This window comes from Lepidothrix coronata, unplaced genomic scaffold, assembly GCF_001604755.1.
Source record: "Lepidothrix coronata isolate B3197 unplaced genomic scaffold, Lepidothrix_coronata-1.0 Scaffold59, whole genome shotgun sequence".
NCBI classification, from domain to species: Eukaryota; Metazoa; Chordata; class Aves; order Passeriformes; family Pipridae; genus Lepidothrix; species Lepidothrix coronata.
In genome coordinates this window covers 368,047-389,867 of record NW_016690239.1, presented here as the reverse complement: position 1 = coordinate 389,867, position 21,821 = coordinate 368,047, and the positions used below count along the sequence as shown (strand labels likewise).

General features: G+C 37.3%; 1 protein-coding gene across 1 annotated transcript in view; it reads left to right on the top strand.

The window, feature by feature from the left end:
• The window catches only part of ITGA8 (integrin subunit alpha 8), a 111,242-nt gene continuing 89,421 nt past the window's right edge, over positions 1-21,821 (top strand). Inside the window, exons 1-9 of the mRNA XM_017817279.1 lie at positions 1-185; positions 389-513; positions 11,571-11,671; positions 14,076-14,199; positions 15,676-15,737; positions 16,719-16,764; positions 17,732-17,857; positions 18,977-19,021; positions 20,983-21,026. Of these exons, the coding sequence (XP_017672768.1) occupies positions 1-185; positions 389-513; positions 11,571-11,671; positions 14,076-14,199; positions 15,676-15,737; positions 16,719-16,764; positions 17,732-17,857; positions 18,977-19,021; positions 20,983-21,026 (858 nt within the window). The remainder of the gene's footprint in view (positions 186-388; positions 514-11,570; positions 11,672-14,075; positions 14,200-15,675; positions 15,738-16,718; positions 16,765-17,731; positions 17,858-18,976; positions 19,022-20,982; positions 21,027-21,821) is intronic.

Below are 21,821 nucleotides of genomic sequence, written 5' to 3'. Positions count from 1 at the left end.
ATGCTGCGCCTCAGCCGCGGGCGGCCCCGCCGCCGGCAGCGCCCGCTGCTCCTCTTGTCAGCGCTGCTGTGGGCGCCGGCGCTGGTGGCCTTCAACCTGGACGAGGAGAAGCGGACGGTGTACAGCGGACCGCCGGGCAGCTACTTCGGGTACTCGGTGGACTTCTACATCCCCGACCCCAGCACGTGAGTGCCGCCGCCGGGGGTGGGGGAGTCCGGGCCGCCCGCCCTGCCCGGCCGGGGCCGGGGGGCTCACGGGCTCGGGGAGCGCTTTGGGAAGGAGCCTTTGGGAAGGCGGTGGGCGAACAGTGTCGTCCCGGCCACGGGGTGACAGCGCCCACCGCCCGCCGGTCCTCATCGCCCCGGTGACCTGCCAGTTTGTTTGGCAGGGTCAGTGTCCTGGTGGGAGCCCCCAAAGCCAACACCACTCAGCCCGACATCGTGGAAGGAGGAGCGGTGTACTACTGCGCCTGGCCCGCCGCCCGCTGCCGGCAGATCCCCTTCGACAACACCAGTAAGTGATCGGCTGGTCCCAGCGCAGCGCTCGCTGCGCCGCGGTCCCTTCACTTGGGTCACTTGGATCCGAGGATCTGCACTTGGCCGGAGAAATCCCCCTCCTGGGGGTCCGAATGCATGTGCGCTTGCAGAGAAGGGCCTAATGGTCCCCAGGGAAATAACAGGAGTATGACCTCCAGGATCGGCACGTAGTTCATCTTAATAACTACCCTTTCTTTTTCCTTTTTTCTTTTTCTTTAATGAAAGGTATTTGTGTCAGATTCCTCCTTTTGAAAATAGTTTTGAGTGTTCAGAAGGCAAAGCCCAAAAACCCACATCTCACACTTCTCTGAGTCTTGGAAATAACAGGATTTCTAGTCTTTGCTGTTATTTTCAGCAAGGGGCTTTCCGGCTCTTCAGATGGATGAAGGACCTCATGCGGCATGCTTATTTAATTCTTTTCAGAAAGCAGGAATTTTGTTTCAGAACATTGGAAGCTAGATGCAAACCCATTTAGGCACAGTGTGGATAGATGATATCCACTTCTAAAATCCCAAGACAGATGTTTCTTATTTAATTGGAGGGAACACACATTTTAAACAATTCAGGCTGTTTATGTTTTCTGTTGTCTCTTTATAGGTCTTGAAAATAATTTAAACCTAGTGTTTGCAGAGACTTTAAAACCAATTCCTTTATTTAGATAGACTTTGGTAGTTTGACCGTTAAGCGAGAGTTGGTATTCTTTAGGTTATATTTAATCTTAATATTTGTGGTTTATTGAAATGGAAACACAATATAACTCTGTTTTTTTCTGAGAGCACAAGTTAAATAAGAGAAGCTTACTTAAATGTAGCAAGTAAGCAGTGCAGTTCTTTACCCCTCCCAGCTCGAGCCACTCACATCCTATTACTATATTAGTGTCTAGGAACTCTGATCAGGATGACTGTCCAATCACGCTGGGAAGTTCCTGTATGTGTATATGGTTACTTGGGCATATGAAACTATGTACAGCATATTGTAATATATATAAATGTAAATGGGCACAGACAGTATGCATGCATTATTTTTATTGTAATATGCCCTGAGTGTACATATTTTAAATAAAACCAGGAAATAGAGAAAATATTCATGTATTTCCATCTATGATTAGATAGTTCATGTAACAAAAATGGAATGTTTTATCTATACAAACGAATTGCAGGTTTGAATAGAAAACTTACAGACCAAATGAAAACTCTGTTGTGTTTTCAAAGAGGCATTTTTGAAAAATGAATGAAAATCTATTGATGAAACATACAAGGACATCTAACCTTCCTGTGGGAAACTCAGAACAACTCTATACTCTTGACAGAGATGTCCTTTTGCAGATACTGTGTTTTGAATAAAGGCACGAGCAGACTGATAAGTACATCAGTAAGGCTTTGGACTGTATCACACAACTATTCAGCTTGGAATCTCCAAAGCGTGGTTCATTCAGTCTTCCAGAGATGGCTGTTTGTGTCCTCTAGATACAATCCTGACTTGTAGGCAGCTGAAGTTAAGCCAGAAGGAGCCCATTGTGTAGATAAAAGTGCATGGTCCTTAGAGAAGGGGCAGCAGCATAGGCAGGTTTAGCGGTGTTGTCATTGGCTGTCTAATTCCAGTTCTAAGGGCAGTTAAGGTGTCATTTCACACAATTCAGCAGTGTCCAGCTACCTTTATAGACAGGGACCCCAGGAAGGTTTGCATAGCTTGTACCAACCTCTATTCTACATTGCCGACAACAGAAAGACCATCTCCAGTAGGCCTTAGATGACAGGTTTTGCTGATGTATGGATGTGTTTTCATGTAATTTTTTTTCTCTCCAAAATCCACTATTTACAGGAGCAAATTTTCCTTTTTTCCACTTTTCCCCCAAGCAGGCATATAGTCCACATGAGCTCTATCCTAGATGAAACTATTTCAAATAGTCTGTGGCACACAGTTCCTTTTGAAGCCTTTAACCATTTTATGCCTAGTGGGACTTAGTCCTTAGTAAATGTGGAGAGTGTTTTCAGTTCATGGCCCTTTCTTGTACAGGCATCTTCTACTCACTATGTGTTTTCCCTACAACATCACTCATAAATGTTGCTATTCCCATTTCATATTTATATTCCATTTTAATACTTATTCTAGTAAACAGAGTCATTCTGGGTAGTCAAAGATCATACAGGAAGTTGGTGATGATACTGATAATTGACTCGAGATTTTTTCCGTCTTCCTCCTGTTCCTGAACCACAAGATAATTCTTTCTTCCAAAGCAGAAACACCCAGAAGTTGTTAGAAGACTGAAAATTCAGCTCTAGCAGCTTTAATTTTAAAGATTAATGCTTCATGCCTCATAGGAGATCTTTAAAAGTCTTTTAAAGCTTTGGGAATGTTTTCTGAAACAAAACAGAAAAACGACAGAGGCTGATACAAGGCTGGAAGATTTCACTTTAATGCATTTTTATACAAAGCTTCCATTTTTAAGTACTTTTTTCTTGACTCTAAATAATATCAGCTCTTTCAGTTAGACTTGCTAAGCACGATAAAAGAAACAAAACTGCTGAATAATTGGAAGCATTCTAAATTAAGTTCAGACATAAAAACTAAGTGGAACTAGAAAGAAAGGGAGAGTATAATAGAGAGAGAATTTGTAGATAAGTAGATAAAGAATTTGTTAAATCAGTATTTTTCAGCCAAGAGTTCAATGGAGGACTTCTAAAGAATTTGTAAAAGTAAAGCAGATATATACTGTATCCAACGTTGGAGGTGTGAAATTGCTTCAGGTAACAGAAACTGTGAAATTTCCACTATAACATAAAAATTCAAAAGATTCAGTCCAAGAGATTGACAACCACTGGCTTAAATTGCATATGAGCATGAGGGCTCATGTCTTCCGTTTCTGCAGACTGGAGGCACAAGTGAAGCTCAAGTATGTTACATTCAATGCAAGTTGTGTTCATACTTCTACTGCCACAAATAAGTGTGCAAGTGGGCATCTAATTGGTAAGAAATGTGTAGCTGTACAGATTATTTCACTTTTTCCACAAGACCAGTAGACCTAATTTCAAGAAAGGTTCATTTTTTTTTGCATATACTTTGACGTTATTTATATTAACACAATATCTCTGTCCTACTAATTGAAAATAGTGAGAACACTGACTAGTAACATGTGATGGTTTAAGTCAAGATTCTGGACATTTTCAAATATCATGGTGTTACAGATGTGGGGTTACTTTGTAGTAATTTATAGTTATAATGTGTTTTACAGATATTGAGGTGTTTATGTAATGAAAGGGTAGATATGCCTTGTTATGGAGGTGTAAAGTATAACAAACTAAGAAAGAGCAAAATCTCTCTTCACCAATATTTAAGGCTTGTTAAGAGGCAACAGTGAACAAGAACAAGCTCATGAGTCAGGGAAGGGAAAGAAGAAAAAAAATAATGTGTTGGGTTTCTAAAGTATATATTGCCTTAGACAGAGGGGGCATTTTTTCAAGAAGTGATATCAGGGAACCAAGTAAGTAACAGACACCTTAGTGAAAAATTTAATTGTGCTTAGGTTAATTTTATGATGTTATGTGCTGAGATAGGATGGTCTTTGGTCCTGTAAAGGCTGTTTTGTTGAGGAGTTTTATTTATATTGTCGTTGTTGCTATTATTATTATTAAAATAACTAAAGTGTTAGTTTAAAGAACCTTATTCTATATCCTATATGCCATGGAGTCCTGAAGGGAGAACACGAATGCTAAGCCTAAGTGAACATGACATTCTGACATTGGTGTGAAACAACTGCCATGTCCCAATGTAGATCAGGGATATGACACTGCAAGAATTGCACCCAGAGTCATTGGCAAGGTATAGCTAACCTACCTGTCACCACAAAGACTGTGGCACTCAGTCCTAAACTTTTTTTTTCTGGCTCATGTAAGTTTTAAATGACAAAAGAAAAATCCTTATGGTTTGTGAAGCCCTCTTGCTCTTTTTTTTCTCCTCAGAAACTAAGATCACATGAGGGAGTAGACATTGCATTAAATAACATATACCCAACAGGAACACACAGTGTTCACCCAACTCACAATGAAAGATATCAAAAAAACTTTAGAAAACATGTTATTACTTCTGAGTGCCATGTTCTACCTGTCAAACACAGACTGATGAGTCTGGGCACCTTAATACCGGCAATGATACTCAAAACCAAGAGTACTCCTGAAATCATCTCTGTGGTCCTGTGCATATGTCAGGAAGCTCAAGCTAATCTGAGTGCTGTGGGCAGCTGCATAACTTGTGCTAATGTGGAAATGCATATGGGCTAAACTACTCTACTGAAAAGATGGTTTAATTGAAGTTAATAGAGGTGTAGGAGTATCTGCAGCCATTCCAAAAAATCATACCACCTAACTGAAATTGTTCTACAAGTAGTTGTCCCAGATTGTAACTAATTTCTCAGATCACAAGGAACATATCTCTGTTCTTCATAGTAGCTAATCCAGAGATTTCCAAAGCAATGAGATGATTTAATTGCATCAATAATTAGTCCTATTGTTGAAATATAGTTCCTGAAATGCAACAGAGGGGCAGAGGAGGGAAGGAGGATAAAGTTTTGACATGCTGTAGGATTTGAGCCAACCCATCCATAAGCAAGTCATGTAACTGGACATTCCCATATGGGTTTGCCAGTGATATGGCCTCCAGCCAAGAAGGGGCTTTAGCAGGAACTCTGTGTTTCCTGCTATTGATACAACACTGACTCTGCAGTCCCATGTTTGCAGTTCTTTAAAGCTCCATAAGTCTGTTCGCTGGGGTCAAGACTCTGGGAAGAACCTGCCCCTGAGAGCAAATGGGTGCTTTAACCTGCTCCATTGCAGCAGGTAGCTGAGGTAAAGTATAATGGAAGGGCTTTTAGTATCCACTTACTTCAGGAGATACGGATTGAAGGGCAGAGACTCTTCTCCCTTGTTTCCCTGTTTTGTAAAGCTGTCTGGCTGTACTGCAGTGTACAGCTGTGATACTCTTTGAAACTCAATGAGAGGACAGAGAAACAAGCGTTGGCATCATATTAAAGGCTTGTGATCTGTCTTTCCTCTCTTACCTACACAAAGCTAAGTTCTTTTCAGTTTCACCTGTATAAAGTGAGGTTTACAATGACTTTTTCTGCTTTAGCATTGAGGTAGAATTACCAAGACTTTGTTTGAGCTGTGTGCTCTTCCAGTCAGCCACCAGGAGAGGTAGCAGGAGAGCAATATGAAGGAAACTTTCTCCCCACTTGATTAACTGGGCAACTTCTGAACCATTCAAAACCTCTTGCAGCCAGAAGCAAACCTAAATAGCCTCTAAAATGCACTATTGCATTTGAAATCTGGTAAAAAGCTACTAGTTCAGATTTCAGAAACTCATTATAATGGTCACTTTTAGTTATAATATATTACAGAGTGCATCAAGTTCTTATGTTCTGAGTTAGCTCCCTAAGGCAGAATTTTAGATCCTACTTCCTCTGAGTTTCCAGAACTCACTGAGGTGTTGTCTTTGGTAACTGTACCAATTTTAGTAAAATAGGTTATATTTTTCTAAACTGGCCGGAGAAAAATCTGAACAGCCTCTGAAGAGGAGCAGGGGAGGGGGATGTAAATCAGTTCTGCCCAAGCGTGCAGTTGATAAAAAACATGAGCTAATCTGGCCAGCAGTTGAGCTGATTGTAACAGAACCCAGGTACTGTATAAGGAAAAGATGTATTGTGGGACTCAAGAGGTTTAGTTACATGAAAAAATCATTAACTGAGGAGATGGTAAGATTCTGGGGAAAACTTAGAATCCCGTTATAAAAAAAGAATTTGCATCTCAAGAGAAATTGCTGAGGGAGAACTTTGTTGTACTTTTAAACGTTGACACTTCTCAGTCCACTCTGCCAATAAGACCTTATCTGTAGCCTCATGGTTCACTTATAGCATTCCAATTTATAATAGACTCTCATGAGTTTCTTTTGTAAGTCTCAGCCTTATCTAAAGAAGGGGAAAAAATACTCTTAGCTATGTTAGTTCAAGCCCTGAGGTCTTAATTTGGTTTTGATCAGATTTTGCTTACAGGAAAAAAAATCCTATTGGGTTTGATGATTCTTTTTTTTATTATTCATGGAATGAAAGTCCTAATAAAGCTCCCTAGATATGATCTATCAAATTAAAATAACTCATATGAATAGCAGCTAAGTCGCAGTAAAAACCAGGAATTAAATAGATGTTTGCAGAACCAGATAAATCTAAAAATGGAAGCAACTCTTGTCATCATGCAAGCATTTTGCATATCCTTACTGTCTCTAAACACCATGGAGTCCTTTTTTCCCCTCAGCATCAATTAAAAACAATTGCTTTGCTTGGTTGCCTAGACCATACATAGTGTTTGGCTTTGCATTTGAATTCTCTCCCTCTGGTGATGGTGTAATATCAATGACCCTGTGAAGGTTACTGAGTTACCTTTGTTTTATAATGGGTGGTATCATTGAACTCTTTTATTGTAGTGATATGAAAAAGATGTCACTGGTAATAGGGTTGACATGATTCCCTCTTTTCCCTCACTTCTAGAGCATGTATGCCAGATCAAACCCTTCCCTCTCCCTCTTCCCTTCTATAAACCTTATGATGCTGCAGATCTGATTTCAACATTAAATGAGGTTACTCAGAGCCTTGTGTAGTCAACGTCTGAAACCACCCAAGGGTGGAGATACCACGGCCTCCAAGCCAAGTCTTCTACTGATGTCTCAAAACTGTACATAGCATTCCAGGTGTTGACTCTGTTTCAGAGGGATATTCCTTTTACTTTACCTTTGTAAATTTATATAAATGTTTGTTGGTTTTATATGTTTGTATTCCCATTTTATATAAATATGAACAGATTGAAGTGATTATTCACCTCTACTCTGTATATATATAATTATGTAGAAATATATGAAATATATATATTTCATTTTATGGTATCTATGTTTTTGTATGTATGAATGTGCATAGGTACATACACACATATTTCAAAACAGGTATTTGAAAGGGATTTGCCATCCTGGATGTAGGTACAGATTTGAGGGAAGAGTATAACTGAGCCTGCTGCAGCTGCCTGATCAACAGCCATTTGTGTTTATCCAGCACATACAGGCAAATACACATGGAGCAAGTAAAGATAATACTTTTCAAAGTTCCTGGATGGTGAGAACTTACTTGAAAGAGTTGCAGGTTTATTGCATAGACAGATTTGTTGCTTTGCTTAGAAACATTGTTTTCCTGTGTTGTTTGATTAAAATATTTTCACAGAATCATTTAGGTTGGAAAAGACCTCTGAAATCCTCAAGTTCAACCTTTGACCCATCACCACCTTGATTTGCTTTTGTTCATTTGAATATTTTCAAATTATAAAAGATGATGCATTTTTTACTTCTTGTGTTCAAGATCCGAATGAATCACGATAAACCACTACCAGTGTTCACAAATACATCTGTTTCTTATCTTGATTAGTACAAAAAAAGGAAATATTTGTAAGAATAATGTTTGATTCATGCTTATTAAACTGTTTATAATGTGCTGACTCAGTGACTGAGAGGAGACCAATCCCCAGGGAAAGCACCAAATTTAGTCTAATGTGTGCAAATAATGGATTTGCATTAACACTTGCTCCATGTTCAGGATTTAATTCCTGCAAATGATCCCTGTACTGTTACTCTTAACATGGGTTTGCTTTTTACTGTCTAAAGTCAAATTTTTCTCCTTGTCCAGCTACTGCTTTGGCAATGTAAAGGGCCCCTTTTCCCTTCGGTAGCCTTTAGGTACCTCAAGACTAAAAGACTGGGTAAAGAATCATGTTTCACTATCTCCAGAGATGCTTCTGAAGCTAGATTGTGGGGAAGTACCATGTATAGGATTCATGCCTCCTGCAGTAGAAAATAAGGTCCTTTGGGTTGCTGAGATGCAGTTTAAGGATGTCCTTGCACCTAAATTCCTATTTATAAGTCTCTCTGCTCTTTGCATACTCCTGGTTGTCTCGGCCTTAGTCTGCAATACAGTCTTAGGCAGTACAGTTATGAGTGACTCCAGAGCTGCGTTTCAAGCCAAATTTGCAAATCATCCAGACTGTTGACCATCTGGAACAGATCCTGGCTGGCTCTGAAGCAGTCCAGCTGGTACTCAGGCACTCCCTGGACCGCTTTGTGGACAGGCTCAGGCGTTGTGTGCCCAGCCCAGCTGCTGCCCTGTATTCCAGCTATCCTTGCATTAGTGTCACATATCGTGATACAAGATAGCTTGGACTCCTTCCTAAATGGGGCCAGGCGTTCTCTTCCAGAAGAGAAGATGACATTTGAACACAATCTGAATTCAAGCCAACTTTTTGCTGTTCACAGAAATATAGCTTAGTCCGTGGGTAAGGTACAGTATAGACACATCCTGTAGGCCTCAGATCCCCATAAATACCACAAGGAAAGATATTTCTCCGTCATATAAAGGTGTTGTCAGGATACAGACATGCTGCTTTTTGAAATGCCTAGGTAGCGCTGTTTTGAGGAATGTACCAAAGACAGATTTTTTTATTTTTGTAGCTGGAGTGGGATTTATATGGGTAAATGGATAGTTTTTATCTGAGTCTAATCTAAGCTGGTCATCCACAGTTATCTACAGTTGGTTAAAAAAACAAAAAGTACTTTTAGGCCATAATTCTTCTGACCTGGTCAGGTATTGGCTTTAGGAGAAGAACTAGCCTAGATCATGTCCTGAGATGCAAGTGGATGGCTAGCTCAGAAATGGACAATTATAGTACAGCACAGTAATGACAGCCCATGTGTATTCAGACAAGTTAGTTGTGTATATAGCTTCATTTTGATAAAATTATAGGGAAAGCAGTAAATGGTTTACAGAAATCCAAAATACTGGCTGGTGTTTACATACAAAAGCCTGAACTGAATTTTAAGGCACAACCTTAGAAACTGGGAGTATGAATCCATAGCTCCAGCAAGGATGCCAAACAAAGGTGATTAGAAAATTTCTATCAGAAGAGATTATCTAGGGAAAAAACTATTTATTAATTTGTTTGTCTATGATATTTTGCTAATAATTTTATAATGAAAATCCCATGCCACGTGACAAAATATCCCTACTACACCATGGACCACTAAACAGGGTGGGAGTGTGTGTGTATCTGTCTATAGTTCTTGCAGATTTACTGGTGAATTCAGCTGTAGTTTTATAAATCCTGTGAATGGCTGTCCTAGTTTCAAAATTTAACTTCTTTTCAAATGTTGGTATACTTTGCCAGTAGACAAGTATGTTGTTTTGATTGAAAATGTAAGCTCCTTTTAAATTAGAATACTGGTTATGACTATCCACAGAGCCAGGGTAGGGTTGGCTGCCGTAAGCTGGCCATGGCTGATTTTCAAGCTTCAAAGCCTTTGTTTCTATCAAGACCTCATCTGTGGACATTGATCATGTTCAGATCTGTTGGAGCGTTAAAAAAAGAAAAGAGAAACCTTTAAAATTTGAAAAGGTCTGACTTCACTGGAAAAATTAATCAAAAGAAGTATTGCCAACTACAAGGTAGAAGTTGGCAGCTCTTAAAAAGTGGTGTGTCAGATACACTGTCTCACACTTCACACGAGTTTAGGCCTAACTTAAATAAAATGTGTTTTTAAAATTAATATTTTTAGAGTAATTTTAAATTCTACTTCCTGAATTTTTAAGATATAAATATTCCTGAAATTTATTTCTCTTTTCTCACTAAGCATGGACTTCCATAGTAGCTCCTGTAATTGGCACAATTACAACAAATACTTGTATGAAGGAAGATGTTTCCTCAGAGACTTTCAAACTTTAAAAGATTCATTCTTACTCAATTTTCCTTCATGTTTATTAGAAAAAAATACAGAGAGAGAATACCCTTTTTTCTCCAAATATGATGCATTTTTCTTCCTAATTCAGTTTATATTTACATTTATGAGGTTACTATGAACTGAAGTCACTTGCAATCTGATGTCCTAGAAAAGCATTCAGGTATCTCCTGTATTCCTGTTGTGGAAATCCCAATGAATGTTGGCTTTTTAAAGTGTTGGCTGCATTTTTTCTGTTATTTAAAAATGTGTGGAAATCCATAGACTATAACATGACACTACTTTTTTTTTTTTTAACATTCCAAGATAGACAGTATATGGCTTTATTTTCACTTAGAGTGAATAAAAAGGATTGATTCTTCTGAAATCCCTCCTGATAAGAACCAGAAACAAACATAAGAGAATGCAGATACAAGAGGGAAGGAGTAATGCCCTGCTTATGTGTAAAGTTCATTAGGAATGACTGGTAAGGGAAGAGCATGGCTCATGAACATATGGGAAATCAGTTTACTTCAGAAAACTGAGGGCGAAAGGAAGGGATGTCTGCTTTTTATTAAAACCTGAAATGCATTATAATTGTCCTGAATCTTTGCCCAGATGGCTTCTCTTATGCTGACATCTGCAAGAGTGTATATAAAGCAACATTAAGAAACTGTCTCTTGTGACACTGTGTACACATGTAATTCTGTTAAAAACTAAGCCGTTTGCTATCTGTAGTGTTGGATTTTGAATAAGCATGCTGAGAAATGTCATTTGTTTGACAAAAACTAATTATGGAACATGCTTTTTTCATGGAAAGTTTCTACTACATCTGAAAAAACTTTTTAGGGCTTTTCACCTATTTTTGTAGATTCTTTTTCATTCTTCATCATAAATTCCAGGTAAAGTGGGGGGGTTTTGTCTCCTTTTGGTTTGTTTTTTAGTTTGTTTTGGAGGTTTTTGTCGGGGGGAAACACAGCATTTCTTATTGCAATCCTGTGTATTTTTTTCTAAAATTTAAGTGTAATTATTTTGAATGTTCACATGTGAATTTAAGCTGTTTTCCATTGACCAGTGAAAAGCTTAAATGATACTAGGATGTCCATTTCTTATTAAACAGGTTGGATGATAGCAGTGGATGCAATGTAATATATCCATTAGTCTGTTCACTTGTGTCTGTAACTCACAGGGTAATACTTTTTTAAAAATAAGCTGTCAATACACTGCTTCTTCCTCTGTCAGACAACAGGAAAATTAAAGTCAATGGCACCAGGGAACCTATTGAGTTTAAGACAAATCAGTGGTTTGGAGCAACAGTCAAAGCTCATAAAGAAAAAGTTGTGGTAAGTCTTATGCATTTAGTATTCATTTGGAGATAACATTTATTTTTCTCAAATGTGTATCTTTAATAGCTCTCTATGTGTATATTGTGGAAATAACTTTGATTATGCATGAATTGTAAAACAGATGATATATATAATTCAGAAAATGAAAGCAACTTACAGAATCAGGTTGAACTGATCAAGCTAAGATGATTCTGTTGCCATATGAAAACAGCAGAATGCCATATTGTTATGGAAGTGAATGAGGATATTTTTTAAACAGATAGTGGACATACTTAAGAGATACAAAGTTACTGATAGCTCTATGCTATAAAATGTTTGGTATTACGAAGGTATATTTGGAATGTTAAGTACAGAATGTAAAGAAATTATATGTATTGGAATGTAATGAAATGTAATGAAAGCCAAGAACCTCTGCTGAAGTTCAGTTAGTAAGAGAAAGCACTGATCTCTTTTGTCACATTTACGTTGTTTTCAGCAGCTATGTCATAGTCATGCTAAAACAGCTGAAAAAAGTCATCAAAAAAAAGCTCCAAACAAGATGGCTGTCAAACTGTAATGTCTGTTTTCCACTTTCACTGAACATTTTTCCTGTATTGATAGAGGCCTTTAGCAGTGAGCAAGTATTTTTATTGTTTAGTAAAGTGGTGATGATGCTTCTTATACACAGAGATTTTTTATTTCCAATGTATGCACTCATTGAAAATGGCAGTGAAGTAATTGTGACAAGACAAATTAGTTTGGTCATTAGTTTTATTAGTTTTTACAATTGCAAAAACAATAATTTGGTTTTGGATTTGCTTAAAACTCCCAATTATTACTTTTAAAAGCAGTCATAAGGGAGGAAGTATCAAAAGGAAATGCTTTCCCTTGTATCGTGTGCCTTGTGGTTAACCTATGGAAGGATTTTGACATAAAACAGGTAATGAATAAAACATCACCCTATTCTGTTACAGAGCTAAGTAAACATAAAAATTCTAAAAAATTCTAGAAATAACTGAAGATATTTCGTTTTAGTACAACAATTCACCAATCGAAATAAAGTACTTCTTTACCACCATTTGCCAAGTCTTAATTAAGTGAGCAGAAAACCTCATCACCTGAGAAAAACTGATGTGCTGTCTCTGTACCAACAAAACTGTTTTATTTCTGATAACTCTTCTCCGACTGAAACGGAGATAGAGTCAATACTTTTCAGGCAAAAATTTGGACAGCAAAGCTCAAAAACTTTGTCTGTTAATCTTGGTAGGCTGAAAGGAAAATGACATCAAACTGTCAGGAACTTTTTAAAGCTACAAATATCAAGTGGACCTAAAATCACCCACACATGACACTCCTCTTTCCTGCCTCCAGTTTTGCTTTCTGTTTTAATATGTAAGGCTTTCTAGGCAGGGGCATGTTAACAGTATCTGTTCCTTCAGCAATTGCTCCAGAAGCTCTGACTTTTATGGCAAGCTCTGAGTGATTCATCTAGCTGGAACTGATTGCAAATCAAAGGCTTATACAGTAATGTAAATAATAGCAATACTTTGCCAGAGGTAGACAGATTTCTCATTGAAAAAGTAGGATAAGGTAGGACATGAATGAAGAATTTATTTGTATCTTGCAGAGGCAAAGTTGTAGGGAGAGGTAGTGTCTTCACCCTCCCAGGAAGTGAAAAGTTTTAGGGCACAGGACCCACTGAAGCATGACTTGCAGACCAGACAGTTTATTATTTTTATTTTTATAATTATCTGGATTACCTCCAAAAAAGATGCCTCTCTCTACACAACTTGTATATCTTTTATCCTTACACTGTCATGTTTGTAACACCACTACTGTAACACAGATTAAATATTAGTTCTCTAGCCAAAACTTATGTAGCAAAAAACTGTTTGCTCAGACTTTTAAATGCATTATAGCTGTATCATATCTACAAAGATTTGAACCAGGGATTTATAGGAAGGAAGACAATCTGATGATTGTCACAGATAATATGACACAAAACCCTGACAAATCTCCTTCTGCTAAGTGGAGTAGAGTAGTTGTGCTGCAATACCTTCTATCTTAAGACATACCAGCACAGAACTGGGATTGCCTTAAGCCACATATATGTGATTTACATCTTAAGCTACAGAATCAAGTCCTGTGCAATGAGCAGTAATAGAACAAAGATATTACTTGTGGAGCAGGCTTAGAGCATATCTGTAACATGCTTAAATGTGCCTTGTAGTCCCTCACAGATTTTACCTACCAAGGGCTATAAGTAAAAATCCTGCATTTTCTTCTGTCAATGTCTTGTGATCATTGCTGCATGAATGATTCAGTACCAGAGAGAATCTTTGTACACAGTTTATTAAAAACTGCATTTGCCAGATGCATGAGCATGTAAAAGGTATGTGTGACATTGTTTCTACTTTGATAGGCTTGTGCTCCTTTGTATCATTGGAGAACCCTTAAAGACAGCCCTGAGAAGGACCCTGTTGGTACCTGCTATGTAGCAATTCAGAACTTCAGTGCTTATGCAGAATATTCTCCTTGTCGCAACAGTAAGTATTAATATGAACAATCCTTTGTTGAAGGAACTGATATTGCACTTAATATTTTCATCCTTTTAGTCTTCACACAGTCTTAGTTGAATGAATGTTGCTATATGATGTTATTGCATTGAATGAGAGTGTAAAGAAAAATCAACTTTAAATTATATTCCTGTAATTGGATGCTTTATTGTATAATTAATTGAAAGAGGAGAAATCAAGTAAATTGTGTGCAGTTATAGTGATGAGCTATAATTGGTTCAATTTGAATGGCTTTAAAATGTAGCTAGATAAGACAGATCTAGATAAGAACCAGACAGCATTTTAAACCAATTATTCCTACTTATGCTGAGTATAAATCTCTCATCACAAGATCATCATTTGAAGACCAGACCCTGCACAGAAACACACAAGCCTGTATCACCATTCATGCCAATATCATCCACAATATCTCATTTGTGAAGAACTTTCAGCATGGATGAAAGACATGCAAATTAGCACTGCTGCTACACACTCTTCTCTGTGCTGTTCTGAGGATGCAGCAGCCATCCCTGGGCCTTGCTTCTTGGGGAATAGGGAAAAACTGCATGTATATTTAGAACCACATTCAGTTACCTAGAAATCTGGAGAAAATACCACACATTAGATTGTATCAGTCATTCATCTCATTTAGCATCCTATGTCTAAGTGTTTATGATGATTATTAATACCCTCATTACCTCAGTGCTCCATATTATTAAAAGCAATATGAAGTATCCAATGACTTTACTGAGCTTTGGATTGAGCTGAATCTATGGCAATTTCTACAGTACAAATCAGAGAATTTTTTTTCAGTTACTTTTTCTAAAGGTAGCATGTGTAAGATACCAAATATGATGGGCTTACCTGTCCCTTCATAGCAAAGCTATGGCGGTGTTCAGTCTCACTGATGAGTAGCTGCTTCAAGTTGTGTGCACCAGCTGATAACATAGGGAGTCTGAATGTAGTTCCTTGTCATGATACCCCTTGTAAGAGACCCTGCTATTGCAGATAATGTTCTTGCTGTGTGCACATGGGCTAATTTGAAATCACACTTTTTAACTGTTCCTCTGCTGCAAACTGTGCTCCTGCCTTAAACTTTCTCATGGATTATTTTGCCAAGAATGTAACAGGTATTTTACAGAAAAAGTAGGCATAATTAAAAGGTCTCTTTTTCATCTCCAGCCAAATTCAAACTTATTCCCTGATAGTTGTTGCAAGGGTCCTTCCTTGGCAGTGAGGGGAGAAAGCCTCAAGCAGCAGGTCCTATTTTTCAAAATCTTCACAAGGGGCTGCGTGTTCAGGGTACTGCAGGAGGTCTTGATTTGCTCTGCCTCTTCTCAAAAAGAATACATATTTTCACATATTTTGGCAGATTTGCATTTACAGCCTTATAGCTCCAGAGGTGTGTATGCTATCTTCCACATGCACTGGGAAATCAATAAAATGCTTCTACCTTCATAATTGCAGGCAATGCAGATCCTGAAGGACAAGGCTTTTGTCAAGCAGGTTTCAGCTTAGATTTTTACAAGGTGAGATTCTGCTTCTGAAGTATTTTGATGAAATGTAGTTGTGATATATCCCTAGTGTTCAAATGCTGCCTCACTGATCATGAGTTTATCCCCATGCTGTTGCATATGGAAAGTTTCGTGAAGTTATTGCAAGGTCTTTCCTGCTTTTCAAGTTCCAAACTTTTGATTTCATTAATAGAAGAAATACTCAGTCAGCACCTGTTTAACTCTTTGCAGCACTCCAATCTAACTCTGCTCAGTCTATCTTAATAGATAATTAGGCAAACAATTATATGTGCTTCGATCTCAGTCTGTCCCACTTACAGTGCTTTACAGGGACTTGACTTTCAGAAAGTAATGGGTAGGCACCAGCTAGTTTTAAAAAGTTTAAATAGCTTGTATAATTATGCTTTTGGAGGCAGAGTAGTCATTAAGACCATTCATGTGGCGGTGAAAGTGCTTAAGGGAAAGAACTAGTTTTTCTTAATGCCAATATTGTGGGACAAAGGATAAACTTTGCAGCTATTGTTATCATCTGTGCCATTATTACAGCACCAGGGCCTCACATAACTTTGACCATTGTCATTGTTTTCAGTGTTCTGCAGCTGCATTTTTATTTACATTATTAATAGCTATGGGGTTAAGACTTCCTTGTAGGGTAGACAAAAGTATACTTCTCTATAAAATATTGCTGTTGATTCATTGAATGTAAAGACACTCTTTTATGATAACTTTGTTTTGTTATAAATAAGCAGCAATTTTTAGAATGCTATGTTACAGTAAAAAAATTACAGCTTTCATTCAAGTTGCACAGGGTGATCTTAACTTTTTTTAACTCTGAATTTTTCTGTACATTCATGTACATCCTTTCCTTGAACATGGCTATTCTCCTTTATCATGATTCTGATATTATTTTGGTCATTTAAATAGTTTTATCCCGTGCATGCTTACTTTTGTGATGTTCTTTCGTTGTGTAACTTTATTCAATTCTGCTTTTTGTAGAATGGAGACCTGATCGTAGGCGGACCCGGTAGTTTTTATTGGCAAGGTATGTTCATCTGGATGGGTAACTTAATCTAAGAAGTGAAGCAGAAAGTATTGTTGTTCTAGATTTCCATTGTTTTGTCGGTTTAAGATAACCGGTCTGTGATCTTATTTTCAACAAATGTAAATCAGAAGAATTGCTTAACAAGCAACTGAGCATAAAAATAAGTCAGGGAAAATTCAGGATGTAGGTTATATAACAAGTGAAACAAATGCAAATAACTATTTTTATGTTGGCATTTAAACATACTTGTAATTTAATTAATAAATTGTATTTTTCCCTAGAAATAATGCAGATTTAAAAATACCTAGTATTTATACAGCAAATGTACTTTTTTTTAAAGTTTTTGTTACTGTTTGTTTCTGAGCACAACCCTTTATAGTTATCTGCATATATTTGAAGTTCATTTGTGGCATCACTGTAGTTTTCAAGATGTAGTTTCTCATGTAGATAAAACCTAAAGTTGTTTTGGTAAAGGGTTAAAAGGTTATTTTTGTTTTAACCTGTTTTGACATGTATAATATAATATAGCTGATTCCCAGCCTCTGCCTCCGATCTTGCCCCTTGTCAGCCTCTTTGATGTGTGTTTTTGCATTGTCTTTAAAGAAGGAAGAGCTAATTGATTGTTATAGTAGGGAATTCATAGCTCTGAATTCTCCACTGCGAAATTGCTTCCATTGGTCTACTACATTCATGCAGTGCAGTGACTTTAGTTTGAATCAGCACACTGAAATGGGTCTGGAGATGTTTTTGTGATGGTTCAATAGAAATTCAATGCCTTATTGTATGGATTTATGTGTACTCTTGAGACTTACAGGGTAATAATGGACAAAGATTGAGAGAAGGTATCTATTCTTTGCATCCATGTTGTATTATCCCTTCAACTCTGTTCTAATCTTCTGCCAGCCCTATTTTATAGACTCTGGCTCTGTTCTATGCTCCTTTTATTTATGAAGCTGTTTGAATCCAGGTCAGGTAATCACTGCAAGTATTGCGGACATCATTGCAAATTATTCCTTCAAGGATATTCTGAGGAAACTGGCACGAGAGAAACAAACAGGAGTGGCACCACCCTCCTATGATGACAATTACATGGGTAAGCTAAGCTCTACATAAGATAGCAATATGTTCTAAAAGCATGAGTCATATAAATACGAAAACAAACCCTAAATTACTACTGTCACAATTGTGAGAGGGTTTGAACATGTTTTGCCTTAAGCGCAATAGCAAACCAGGAGTTTGCTGGTAACTTCAGTAAGGTTATTAACATTCTTAAAATTATGCACAGCAACAGGGTTTGAGGGTTGAGATCTTAAATGACTCATTAGGGTTCTTATTATTTGATCTTAAATAATTAATCAGAAATACAAATTTTTTTTCCTTCCAAGATGATGGATTGAACTTAAACTAATCAAAGACTATTTTAATTTTTAATAGATAAATGAAAATTCAGTTCTGTGGTATGTTGTACAGTGCTGCACAAATACCTAATTTACTCTTACTGGTATTTAAAAGATATAATTGAAGTAAGCAATAATAAAAGTCAGTTTGAAGACATTGTGTAATATATAGAAAAAAGGCTTCTTATCTACCTTATATTAGTACTGATCTATAAGAATTTTTGTGATGTTCACATGTCTCTTCATGTAAGGCAGGTTTTTCTTCACATAGCTATAGAAAAGAGTCAGTGGAATTGGAAGGCGAAGATGCATCCTTTCACCCCTGCTCATGGATTTGAAATTACACTCTCTGATACCATCCAAAAGTCTTTACTGTGACAATAGCAACTATCTCACAGTTTTACTAAAGTTCCAAGAGGTGCTTAACTGCATCTATGGAAATCTACCTTCCATATAAAGCTCAATCAGGACACTCATACATTATAGTACAGTAATGAAGACTTAAATTGTGTCAACAGGTGTTGGGGTAAAACACCATAGTACCTACTGGTTTTTTCAGATAAATTATTAATGATTTAGAAGCTCACTTTTGGAGAAGAGGGATCTATTTATTATACATTCAGACCTACCATTAATTTAGTCATAATTATGTGATTAAAAATTTTCCTTTTTTTCCCCACAGTTTTAGTATACTAATGATAGAAAATTTGCATTCAGATGATCAGCTAAACATACATATTTGATTGGTCTTGTGTATTTTTTGAAAGAAATTGTTTATCAAGGATTTTTTTTTTTTGTAATTTATCTTTAAACAGGATACTCAGTGGCTGCTGGAGAATTTACTGGTGATTCTGAACAAGGTAAGAAGCTATGTAGTTGAATGGAAACCATATGGCCGTGCACCTATTAAATTCCTGGGTTTGGGTCTCTACACAGGAACATACCTATTATACATTTGAAACACTTGTGAGACTGTGAGACTTGCTGTCTGTAAGGCAAATATTTCCTTAGACAGTGTAGCATAACAAAATAGAATGTAAGTACACAAAAATCTGAATCTGTTTTTATGGTATCATGCTCATGCATGTGGTCAGAAGTTAGTGCTGTGACAACATTTTAGATGAAGCCATTCAGTCTCACCTAATTTAGCCAGTTTGATGTGCTGAACTCATAACATGAAGTGTTGTGGCACGAAAACTATAACCAAGCTGAACATGGTCTTATTTTTAAGTTGCAAAGTAAGTTTTGCTTGTGTTTTAGAAACTGAACAGTATTTTCCCTATGTCTCTGCAAGTTAGTTCCAGTTTAGAAGAAAAGCTCCTGTCAGAGCTGTTTAGTAAAGTATGTTAAAAATATCAATTTATTAATAGAAACTTGCTCATGATTTAGCTATTTTCAGATGTTCTGATATTGCAAAGGATTTAAAAACACGTAGTTAGTTAAAAATACCTGTGATCCCTGGTGTTTAGTACCTGAAGAGCTGTGTTTCTTGTGTAAGGCTGACAGTCAGAAAATATTCCTTAAATATTCCTTTCCTGAGCAGGTGAGCAGCTATGTGGTCCAGACTCACAAAGCCAGTAGAGACATAATACATTTCCCAAATGAACCCAGCTCTCCAGAACTACTGCTGCTTAATCCCTCTGAAGCTAGAATTGCCTCTCCTGTGTTAAGAAGCATTTAAAAAAATAAGTAAAAAAAGACACAGTTTTGAGCCAAACACTATGATATGTGAAATGATATATCTCTGGTAATGGAAGGCTGCATTTTTTTGTTTTGTGTTTTTAATGCATACTCAAAGTTTTATAATGGATGATTCTTGAATCAGTAAGTCATGTGAATGACTGGCACAGAAAATTGCATAGGTGACTGACCTGAACCAGCGTCCTGTTCGGTCCTTCTTTATTACTTCCATTTCCCCTTGACCAAACATGTTCAATCACAGGGAAATATATAAACCCAGAGAGCAACAGAGGAATGGTAGGTCAGTTCAGGAGTCTGTGGTCTATCTGAAATTCCTTTGGCTGTCTTCTGGCAAGGATATCCTAATGAGGGAAAGTTTAGACAATAAGTCTGCAGGCTGTGACTTAGCTTTTTCCTTCTGATTTTTTTACCCATTTTTTCTACTGGTTGTTTAAAATTTCACCATTGAGCAGATTTACTCGTAGAAGGCACTTTGGTCCAATGTTTCATGTTCTTGTTCAATGGATGTCTCCAGTGCTGCTCACAAAAACTTCCTCGTAACACTTTCAGACAGCCTGTGCAGAACTTGTCAAACACTTCCATGGCATCAAGCAAAATAACGGATGAGACAGATTGTTGTGTAGCCAAAACAAAAAGAAGTATTTGTAAGGACAGTTGTATTCAGCTTCTGTACTCTAGTATGGGATGCTAGGACTAATCCTGGTTCCAGCAATCCACAGCTGTCAGGTAGCAAGCTGAATTGTACCAAAAGTTTCATTATGCTCTGCTATGCTAAGTAATGCTAGGCAGAAGGAGACCTATGGATGAGTGTGTTCAAAAGTCGAGGTGTAACTTTTTATGCAAGTAGATGCACTGAATGAATGTTAAAATCTTATGAATTAATGTCTTGAAGTGATTTACAGATCTGATACATATCACAAATCAAAATCCTTAGGGGTTTGAGATAGGTAGATAGGTAGATAGATAGATAGATAGATAGATAGATAGATAGATAGATAGATAGATAGATAGATAGATAGATAGATAGATAGATATTGAGGGTTTAAGTGGCACAGGATGCATGCTGCATGCACCACTCAGATAGCATAACCAGTTTACTGTTGATCTTTTATCCCTTCAGAGCTGGTTGCTGGAGTCCCGAGGGGAGCACAGAACTTTGGCTATGTATGTACTGGACCCTCATTTTATCCTTTTTATAGTGAGAAAGCAATTAGACTATTTGAAAGGTTAAAAGCTACATTATATTTTCTGTCTCTTTTATAAAACACTTCTAAATCAGAGAAAACTGCCACTGATTTTCACCCTTGGTCTTACCTGGCTGGGTTGGAATGCCTTACTGCTTTAGGCTTTGAATGGTAAGCACTTAGTATCTTCCAAAGTCTGTTTTCAGTAGACAATTACAAGAATGCTTAGAGTGTGACTAGTATCTCTATACTCACCAAGTGTTATCAGACCCAAGCTTACCCTTAGGTTAGCACATTTCATGTGCAAGGCTGTGTCTGCAGTGGAAAGGAGTCCAAGTTCAGATTATTCATACCCAATGTTTACCTTCAGTGCTGTAAGTATATACACTGAATACCAGATGCAAAGAATCATGATAGGAAGTTAGAAGTGAAGGGAGAAAACAATACACATTTGTGGATACCGCTTTTACCTCATAGGAAAAAAAGTTTCACAACTAACCTGACTGGGAAAAGAGATCCCAGCCACAGACATATTCTCTAGTTTTGTGGACCCAAAATTCTATGTATCTCTGGAACTTGTTCTTAAAATTTTTCAGAAGAAAGCTGTATATGTATATATGTATTTACGTATGTATGTATATATTTCTTTATGTTTTAAGTTCATGTTTTCATGCCTAGTTACTGATTAGCTGATAGTCTGTGATTTGCTGCTGTTCAGTGATTAGTAAGGAAGGGAAGTAGTCTTTTCCTTATTTTATTCATGGGGAACCTGAGT